The 10,847-nt window shown below is 40.9% G+C and overlaps 1 protein-coding gene across 2 annotated transcripts in view; it reads left to right on the plus strand.

The window, feature by feature from the left end:
• Positions 1-10,016, plus strand: part of arrb2a (arrestin, beta 2a) — a 31,641-nt gene extending 21,625 nt beyond the window's left edge. Inside the window, exons 9-16 of one of the 2 annotated variants that reach the window (XM_033642097.2) lie at positions 2,155-2,290; positions 2,445-2,529; positions 2,894-2,966; positions 3,444-3,581; positions 3,694-3,777; positions 6,579-6,655; positions 7,407-7,461; positions 8,323-10,016. In XM_033642097.2, the coding sequence (XP_033497988.1) occupies positions 2,155-2,290; positions 2,445-2,529; positions 2,894-2,966; positions 3,444-3,581; positions 3,694-3,777; positions 6,579-6,655; positions 7,407-7,461; positions 8,323-8,413 (739 nt within the window). In that variant the 3' untranslated portion in view covers positions 8,414-10,016. The remainder of the gene's footprint in view (positions 1-2,154; positions 2,291-2,444; positions 2,530-2,893; positions 2,967-3,443; positions 3,582-3,693; positions 3,778-6,578; positions 6,656-7,406; positions 7,462-8,322) is intronic. The other variant, XM_033642107.2, reaches the window with a different exon arrangement.
• Positions 10,017-10,847: the final 831 nt, after the last annotated feature.

Below are 10,847 nucleotides of genomic sequence, written 5' to 3' on the forward strand. Positions count from 1 at the left end.
GAAATTCCATTGACTCATTCACAAGTCAAAAATGTGTTTTATCTGAAAGAAACATGCAATATTCACATCTAAGATCATAGAAAAATAGTCAACCAAGTGCAATGATGTCCTCCAAGATAATATTTGTTTTTCAGTTTCAGTTATATATTGGGGGGGCATTTTGGGCATTGGTGGGGGGGCACGTGTCCCCCTCAATGTATATGGTGACTACGGCCCTGTCAGCATGCATAATTAGGCTGCAGTTGTCTGGGTGCGCAAAGGTGAAGTTTGCTGGTCTTGTCATACAAAGTTTGACGGAGTGTCAACTGGACAATATGGAGATATTTGCATCTTGAAAGCCGGACTACAAATGTGGATAGACAGGGAGAAACACACACAAGCCTAAGACGTGGTAAGATACGATATTCTTCACTGTATGAAGTGACTGATAACAAGATCTGTATAATGGATTGTAAAGAAATTCGTCAGGTTTTTATTTTGTAGACAATTGATCTGGATTTAGAGCGCGATGGGATGACAGCACAATGTGTGTGGTCCTGCGCTTTCATGTGATATGCGTGGCATTTCTGTGCGAGCCTGCGTTCGCAAGTAATCCATCCAAGAGTAACGTGTGTGCAAAGCTGTATGAAAGCTCTGTTATACATCATTTTATTGTAATTTTCGCTGTGAAAACATTGGATTACCGACAAGTGCTTGGTCTTGTCACAAAGCTACAATTCTGCTGTTTCCGCTGATTTGCATGGCTTCTTGCTATGACGCACGGTCGTGGAGAAAATCCACAGAGAAGAACGGGTGTGAATTTGGACGCACTATGCGTTGTTCAGGCCCATAGTCTAAACTTCTCAGTTTCAACATTTTATTGAGAACATTTAGGAACAGTGCTGCACGTTAACTTTTGTCTGCACATTGTTTTTGTCGCCATTGTTGCTGAGTCTGAGGTGCGAGTCATGCGCTCTCGCTCCGCCTCCACCTCAGGTACCGAAATTTGGCACCGTTTCATTTTAAGTGAATCGGTACTCGGTAGTACCGATGTGAATCGGTACCAAGTACAAAAAGTACCGAGTTTTGGTACCAAACCCTAATATGTGCCCTGTAGTGCTGGAGTCCTGTATATGTGCCCTGTAGTGCTGGAGTCCTGTATATGTGTCCTGTAGTGCTGGAGTCCTGTATATGTGTCCTGTAGTGCTGGAGTCCTGTATATGTGTCCTGTAGTACTGGAGTCCTGTAGTACTGGAGTCCTGTATATGTGTCCTGTAGTACTGGAGTCCTGTATATGTGTCCTGTAGTACTGGAGTCCTGTATATGTGTCCTGTAGTGCTGGAGTCCTGTATATGTGTCCTGTAGTACTGGAGTCCTGTATATGTGTCCTGTAGTGCTGGAGTCCTGTATATGTGTCCTGTAGTGCTGGAGTCCTGTATATGTGTCCTGTAGTACTGGAGTCCTGTATATGTGTCCTGTAGTGCTGGAGTCCTGTATATGTGTCCTGTAGTGCTGGAGTCCTGTATATGTGTCCTGTAGTACTGGAGTCCTGTATATGTGTCCTGTAGTGCTGGAGTCCTGTATATGTGTCCTGTAGTACTGGAGTCCTGTATATGTGTCCTGTAGTGCTGGAGTCCTGTATATGTGTCCTGTAGTGCTGGAGTCCTGTATATGTGTCCTGTAGTACTGGAGTCCTGTAGTACTGGAGTCCTGTATATGTGTCCTGTAGTACTGGAGTCCTGTAGTACTGGAGTCCTGCATATGTGTCCTGTAGTACTGGAGTCCTGTAGTACTGGAGTCCTGCATATGTGTCCTGTAGTACTGGAGTCCTGCATATGTGTCCTGTAGTACTGGAGTCCTGTATATGTGTCCTGTAGTACTGGAGTCCTGTAGTACTGGAGTCCTGCATATGTGTCCTGTAGTACTGGAGTCCTGTAGTACTGGAGTCCTGCATATGTGTCCTGTAGTACTGGAGTCCTGTATATGTGTCCTGTAGTACTGGAGTCCTGTAGTACTGGAGTCCTGTATATGTGTCCTGTAGTGCTGGAGTCCTGTATATGTGTCCTGTAGTGCTGGAGTCCTGTATATGTGTCCTGTAGTGCTGGAGTCCTGCATATGTGTCCTGTAGTAGTGGAGTACTGTGTGTATAATTGTAGTATCTGGTGTGTACTGCAGGAACTCGGTGCGTCTGGTGATCAGGAAGGTTCAGTATGCTCCAGAGAAGCCTGGTCCTCAGCCGATGGTGGAGACGACCCGAAGCTTCCTGATGTCTGACAGATCTCTACACCTGGAGGCGTCTCTGGACAAGGAGGTACACGGCACTAAGCGTCACAGATCATCCTTTGTCCCGTTTGCTGTTGCTTATGTTCACCAGCAGTGACCACTGATGTCAATGATTCACCCCTGACTGTGTGATACTGTCTTTATAAGACACTGATGAATGTCTTCTTTTCCCATGATCCCAGCTGTATTACCACGGAGAGCCCATCAGCGTCAACGTTCACGTCACCAACAACTCCACCAAGACCGTCAAGAGAGTCAAGATCTCTGGTACGTCTTCGTCTTCTTCTTCTCCTTCGTCTTCTTTCTTTGTTGTTTTTCCTTTTCTCTCTTCGTCCTCTTCTTTTGTATTTATTCCTGGATTTACTTCTGCTTTTTGTTATCTCTTCTTCTTCATTGTCTTCTTTTTCTCCTCCTTCCTCTCTGTCATCTCATTCTTTGTTTTCCTTTTGTCATCTCGACTTCCTCTTTTCTTTGATTATGAAAAGTCAGATCATTTTTACTCTGGTGACTTTTGGATATTTGGTCAAGATTTGTTCTGAATCTGAACAGAAACTGAACCATTGTTTGCTGATCTGAGTCCTGAGAGTGAAACCGTTACTGTGTCTCTGTCCATCTCTTTGTGTCTCTGCAGTGCGTCAGTATGCAGACATCTGTCTGTTCAGTACTGCCCAGTATAAATGTCCAGTGGCCCAGCTGGAGGCAGAGTAAGTCCCAGTTAATGTCGCTGTGCTCCCAGTAAAAGAATAATTAAAGATTATTAAGTAGAAATGAAGTGACACTGAACACCTCCTGATTCTGTGACTCAGCTCATGTGTTTCTGGCCTTCAGAGTTACTTTGTAAAACAAGAGATTAACATTTATTGAAAGTGATAAAACAAAACCTTGAAAAAGCTTCCAGTCTTTGATCATATTTTACAAAGATGAGTTTGAGAAACTGGTTTAAACTAAAGATAAACTGGACTGAACCATGAATAAACCAGATTTAAGTCAGTTTAAACTGGTTTTAACTGGCTGTAACTAGTTTAGCATAAAGTTCATGTTTACTGGTTTGAACCAGAGATGAACAACATGATGATGTTACTACACCGTCACACTGTGATTGTACTGACGACCTTTGACCTGGGATCAGTAGGCGGGTTTACCTGAACAGTTTGATTAACAGCAGTGTGTCGTCTCCATAGCGACCAGGTGTCGTCCAGCTCCACCTTCTGTAAGGTGTACACTCTCACCCCGACGCTCGACAAGAACAGAGAGAAGAGAGGACTCGCTCTGGACGGCAAGCTCAAACATGAAGACACCAACCTGGCCTCCTCCACCATGTAAGCACACACACAGCACACAGGTGCACACACAGCGCACAGGTCCGCACACAGGTGTACAGGTGTGTCAGGAAGGTCACATGACCCACGACCTCTCTGCTGTGTGTTTCAGTGTGAAGGACGTCACCAACAAGGAGGTCCTGGGGATCCTGGTGTCCTACAGAGTCAAAGTCAAGCTGGTGGTCTCACGTGGAGGGTACGACACACACACACACATACACACACACACACACACACACAGAGTCCCCTCCTACTGCTAACATCACTTCCTGTCCTCTCAGCCTCACTGCTGATGTCATCAGTGGAGTTTTGATATTTCTAAGCACCTTGAGGTCGAGCTGTGCTCACGTTCATCAAGTTTTAATCACATCAGTCCTTAAGTTATCGTCAGTTGTATATTTGTAATAAGTATTTTTATATAAAATCCATCCCTTATTCATAATCCCATCAACATATTAGCGACTTAAACAAGAACAAATCCAGATGAGGGATTCTGTTCCCATCCTTCCTCTACAGTTTGACCTGCAGCTCACCTCCTGTGCTTATATCAGAGACAAAAAAACAGAAATATTAGTTTGATTTTGTTTTTGAAATCCTTCAGAAGTATGTTCATATGATACAGAAGCATATTGCTGCCACGCCAGTGAACAAAAATATCAGTGTCAGGTGGACACGTGAAAAGTTTCTTGTGATAACAAGAAGTTTTTTATGTTTTTACAAGATAATTTCACTTTATAACAAAGAACCTTTCATGCTCACAACAAATCCTGATCAGGGCCGTAAATCACCAGTTTCATCACGATACCATTTATATCGATTCTTTGGACAATGACACGATATTTTCCGATATTACAAAGTCTGCCACGATACGATTTTGATTTGATACGATTCAGGGGGCGAAGATCGATATTAGGAGACATTAGATGTCCATTTAACTCAGTCTGTTACTGAAGAAGCTGCTGCAGCTTTACTTTTTACTTTGGACCATAAAACACATAAACAACTCATAAATAATAACAGTAAAGCTGACTTTAAACTGACTCCACTAACACACAGGAAACAGCGCCTGGGATCAGTTAGACACCTTTTCATTTTAACCCAAACTTTCATCTTTTTCATAAACCTTATTGAATATCTGTCTCGAAGCTCTGAATGAGGCGGAGTCATACAATGGCAGGGTGGTGATTCTAGTTTAAATGAAGTGGCAGCAATTTGCGTCCATATCATATAAACATTTTCCTGAAGGATTTAAAAAACAAAATCAGTGTAATATTTCTGTTTTTTTCTGATGTGAACATACGAGACGAGTCGCAGGTCAACTGTAGAGAAAAGTTCTGTTTCCCGTCTGAATTTGTTCTTGTTGCTAAATTGTCCTCAACTGGATTTTGAATGTTTTGGGGGGTTTTTGGCAGAAATGAACTTCTGTGATAAGAGAAGAGAAAAAGTTTGTGGTGATTTAATCAACTGACGTTCACAAGGTCAAAATTAAACTTTTAACCTCAGTTTATTTTAAGTGTCAAACGTGTGTGTGAAAATTCTAAACCCTGATTGTCCATGTCAGTGCAGCTCGGCCTCAGCTTCCTGCTTCGTCCTCTAACTTCCTGTCGTCAGTTACCGTGGAAACTGTCTGCTTGTTGCTGTAGTTGCTTCTCACTGTGCTCGCTTAGTTTGTCAACATGTTGTGAACGTGTCGCCTCCTGCTTTTCATTTCATCTCCCTCTGTGTTTCTGGCTTTTTGTTTGGCTCCTCCTCCTCTTCCTCCTCCTCCTCCTCCTCCTCCCTCTGTGTGTCCCCCTGCAGGCTGCTGAGAGGCATGTTGGACAGGTAAATGTGACGACAGCCTCAGAGTTCACTCAGTCTGATCCTGAAACATAGAAAACATGATTTAAAACACAATGAAAATCTGCTAACCTGACGTGCCACACTGTGTGTGATTTATCCTGGCTGAAATATGAGCAGAGGAAATCTCTGCTAGCTGCTAGGCTAATTTATACAATTTAAAATGCCAAAGGCTTGTGCTAATAACGTTAGCATGTTGTATTTGTTTGGAAAATGTGTTTAGTATAAAACAGTTGAACCTTGTGAGCTGTGATTGAGCTGAATTGTGTAACGTTACCTTTGTTTAATGTTGCTGTTGTCCCTGGTTGTATATGAGTAGAGAAGAAGTCTGCTAGCTGCTAGGCTAATTTATACAATGTAAAATGCCATAGGCTTGTGCTAAAAACATTAGCATGTTGTATTTGTGTGTGTTAGCCGCTGCTGCTAATTAGCTTGTGCTAACACTCTGGAGACAGGCCTTCAGGGCTCTGTCTAACGTGTCAGGAGGTCAGAGGTCAGATCCTCGGTGACGTCCTGTTGTCTTCCTCTGGAGCTGTGCAACACGTCCACACCGCAACACGTTATTTCTTCCCGACAGCTGCTGCAGTTGTTGTTCTTCCCTGTGTTTATTGGCGGCTCACAAACCAAGTTTAAAGGAACATGTAGCGCCACCCACTGTTGCCCTTGTTAAGTCAATGAAAGCAGTTTGGCTTCGTATTATCAGCGCTGTTTATCTGCTGTAATTTTTATTATCAGAATAATGGATAATGATAAAAATGTCCCATTATCGGCAGATGATTTACTGGCTGATACATATCGTTCATTCCTAGTTTAAACTCGTATTAAGCAGGTTTTAACTGATTTTAAATGATAAACTGTTTCTAAATCTTTTATAATAAGAGACAAGTTGCTTTAAACCAGAAATAAACTGGTTTAATTTACAGATCATACCCAGAGGATGAAACCGTCTCCCTCTGAGGTTCTGTGCACGTGACGACTCAAACTAAAGGCTTTTAATGTGAAACATCAGTATCAGTGTCAAACAGCAGAGTGATGACATCACTCTCTTTACTGACTGAGTTAGCCTCATGCTAAGCTAGTTTAGCTTTTGTTGTGATGAACACTTTAAACAGGTCCAGGATCAGTGACGGCCTGTTTGTTTGTTTGTTTGTTTTTCAGAGACGTGTCGGTGGAGCTGCCCTTCATCTTAATGCATCCTAAACCTGTGGAGCCGCCGCTGTCCCGCCCACAGTCAGGTGACCTCACAACACACTGACACAAGCATTCATCAACCAATCAGAGCGACTCAGTGTTACCTGTTTGTTTATTACCAACATTCATCTGTCATATCAATAATCTGACGACCAGCTCAGGGGCCGGCCGCACAAAGCACCTTAAGTCTGCTCCTTAAGTGTGACTCTTAAGGTTTAGTTTTTCCTTAGCTGAGCAAATTACTTAAGGCTGTTGCTCAGAATCTCTTAAAAGGTTTTCTTAGTAAAGGAAAGACGTTACACACTACACAGCATCAGCCTGATGAAAGTCTGGTGCAGCGTCATGCACGCGATCATCATAATCATTTTATTTCGTGTAGTGTGTCATAGTAGACGACAACCGACGCCACGTCTGGGACGCCTCACGACGTCCTGACAGAAAGTCTTGTTTGATTTTCTTTTTGTCTTGTATCAAGTTTAAGAAATCCTCACTTGAGGCGCTCTGTGCAGCCGGCCCCAGAAATTTAAGGAGTTCTTAATGTCAGAGGTCACGTTAGCTCAGGACATACAACACACACACACACACACACACACACACACACACACACACACACACACACACACACACACAAACACTGTCGGTCTTTATGTAACTCTCTGGTGTTTTCCATCCTCGTCCCGTCTTTATCATGAGCTGAACTTCCATGGAGAAGAAGAAACAGTTTCCATGGAAACCGTGGTGTGACATGCTTATAATATGTGTGTGTGTTTGTGCGTGTGTGTGTGTGTGTTACAGCTGTGCCAGAGATGGACCCCCCCATCGACACCAATTTGATAGAATTTGACACAAAGTGAGTATCAAGTCTTCGTCCACCTGAGAACAATAATCGATCAGTAAATGACCCAGTGATCAATGAGTCCAGTCATCACTTCATTAATTCATTAATCATTTGATCTGTTTTCAGTCATTTTTCACATAGAAACATTTCATGGTTCAGTTTCACAAACCTTTCCTCTGAATGAGTGAAATTCTGGGCCGACACCGATGTTTTGTTGTTGTTGTTGTTGTTGTTGTTGTTGTTGTTGTTGTTTCTGTAGTGTTTGTTGTTATTTATTTGCCAGGAAAAAGGGAAATAAATAACAACAAACACTACAGAACACTTCTTTAATATTTTATCGCTGCGTAGATGTGCAGATATCTGTTTACTGAGATCTGAACGAACTACAGGTCTGTGGGCTGATGGGAGATGGTGTCCTTTAAAAGCTGCTTTATTTTTTATGCCTCTGTGCCGGTGATACCTGCGACCGGAGGCGTTACGTTTTCAGTCCATCCGTCCCATTCTTGTGAACGCAAGAACGCCTCGAGTAAAAAAATAAATAAATAAATAAATAAATATTTATTTTGTTAATTTATTTTTTTTTGGGGTCAACTTCAACTCAGGGATGAACTGATTAAAATTTGGTGGTCAAAGGTCAGAGTTCAAGGTCACTGTGACCTTGTGTGTAGTATTTCTATGAATGCAATATCTCAAGAAGGCCTTGAGGATTTTTTATTTATTTATTTATTTTTCAAATTTGACACAAACGTCCACTGGGAGACTCTGTAGCTGTTAGAATTATTAAAAATGTTGATATGATGTGATATGACAGTAAGTTTTCTTACTGATCAATTCGTTGTTCTAAACTCAGTGTGTCTCTGTTCGTCCTCTCAGCAGCATCTCCCAGGACGACGACTTCGTTTTCGAGGACTTCGCCCGCCTGCGGCTCAAAGGCGTCGTGGATGACAAAGATGAGGACTGCTAGGAGCTCGCCAACCCTTCATATGCTCGCTTCGGAAACCACACACACACACACACACACACACTCACTCTCTTACACACACTCTTACACACTCCTACACTGTTCACGTTACATTCCCCAGTGGAGGGGATGGATGAGGGCATGTTCAGGACGGAGGGGGGGGGGCTCGCTGGTGTTCTTCCTCTCTTGCTTCAGCCATTTTTGTCATGCCGCCGCCATTTTTCGCCGCTGTCTTCTCCATCTGTCTGTCTGTTTCTCTTTTTGCTGATAAACTCTAAATGTTGAGCAGCTGCAGGACAGATGAGGCGGAGCGGATCGAGTGAAGGAACGATCCATCAGCTGACGCAGAAGGAAAAAAAAAGACGTGTAGGAAGCTGCAGCGCTCGTTCCTGCTTTTACTTTGAAATCTTTTTTTGAATGTCGACCGTTTCCACGGCGACGATCATCGTCTTGTACAAACAGAATATATATTTGAAACATAGAAAAAAATGTACGAGCAGTTGAGATCCGTGTCCCGTGGTGATCGCCGCTTTTCTTCTTCGAGTAAATTATTCCTGTAGATGCTTTTTACATCATGGCTGCAAGGGGAGGACACACACACACACACACACACACACACACACACACACACACACTCTGCAGTCTTACACAGATTTCACCAGCATCCTCTCTCGTCACTCTGAACCCTGTTGTCCATTTTGTCTCATGTTCGTTCTGTCAGCTGCACTGTTTGTTTCTTCGGCTTTTATTTTGAAAGAACCATTCCAGCGTTGATGGAGAGTTTCCTTTTTGTTTCGAACACTTTCTCAAGTTAACAAATCAGTTTGTTTATGTTCAAAGTTTTTTTCTTTCTGTCATCAGATTTCATGACAACAAAAGCAAAACAACCTGTTAGTCCGTCCCTCAGTACTGTCTGACTTCCTGTCTGTGTCATCGGTTCCTGTGGAAGACGGAAACCTTTAGAAACAAAACTAATTCAATTTAAAATTGAATTAATTTAAAATGACAAAAGTTTATCCTACAGGACAGGAACATTTGTCATTTTGGGACTTTGGACTTTGTGTCAAATTCTTAAATTAACAAACAATCACATCAAAAGACAAAAAGCAACAAAATGTTTCGTCAAAAACAAAAACGTAAAACCGTTCTTTCTTTAAACATCTCGGCACCGTCACGTTTCAGTAAATGTTTCTCAAAGAGCAGGATTTGTTGGTTTATATAAAATACGGAGTTTCAAGAAATCAAAATATTCTGAGAAAAAAGTTGTGAAATTTCAAGAAAAAGAAATCTAATTCATGTGTTCCTTAGAAATACAAAAAATAAAATTATTTTACAAAGAAATAAAGAAATCCCACGAAAGACCAAACGTGTTTAATTTTTAAATAAAAGTTCAATAATTTTGAAAACATGCATCCATCGACCTAAAGAAAAATATAGATCTTGAAGACTCGACAGACTGAAGGGAAAAATTAGATTTCAAGAAATAAATTTAAAATACTTTGAGAAAAATAAGTTCAGAAATTTCCAGGAATAAAAATGTATTTGTTTCGTTAATTCCATAAATACTCTGAAAAAAGTTGTAATTCTACAAGAAAAATAACAAAAATAACTCCTGAACATTGAAGACGAGAAGACCAACGTCTCATTTTTTGAAAAGCAGTTCAGTTCATGTCTGAAACTTTTTGTATTCACTGATTTAAAGAAAAATAAAATAATATGGAGTATAAGATTCACTGCAGGAAAAAATTTGATTTCAAGGATTAAATCAGTAAAATTTTAGGGAAAAAGTCCTGATGTTACAAGAAAAAGATTCAAGAAAATAAAATCTGCTTTTTAAAAAAGTATTTCAAGTTTTACAAGAATAAAGTTGTGATTTTACAACAAAAAAAACTCCTGCACATCAACAACTGTCACAACAATGTGTTTCATCAAAAAATAAAAAGAAGTTTAGTAACTTGTGAAAACAGATTATTTTAGGAGAATAAATATCACAAAAATAAAGTTGCAGTTTCACAAAAAAATAAATATTTTCAAATATTTGTAGCACAGTTGGAGTTTGTTCCTGCTGACGATGAACTCCTCAAAAATATAAAGTTTCACTTTTGAACAACATCAGGTATCACAGGTGTCTAAAGTAGTTTTGTCCCGATCCAAATAAGATTATATATAAAATTATTTTGTTTAAGGGAAATTAAAATGTTGTTGGTATCACTACAGTGGATGTGACATTTGAATAATGTTATTTTGATATTCCAGTCTCTGGGTTTCCACCTGTTGGAGCAAAAACAAGTATCAGCAGCTTTTTCAAAGCGTAAAATTGAAAAATCAGAGAAATTTTGACACCATTTTGTCTATAAACTTCAGAAATGTGTGTTCGACACGGAGGAAGACGTTACATCAGACTCAGGTCACAGACATTGTTTAGATCTGATCATTT

Source organism: Epinephelus lanceolatus, chromosome 11 (assembly GCF_041903045.1).
Source record: "Epinephelus lanceolatus isolate andai-2023 chromosome 11, ASM4190304v1, whole genome shotgun sequence".
Classification (NCBI taxonomy): Eukaryota; Metazoa; Chordata; class Actinopteri; order Perciformes; family Serranidae; genus Epinephelus; species Epinephelus lanceolatus.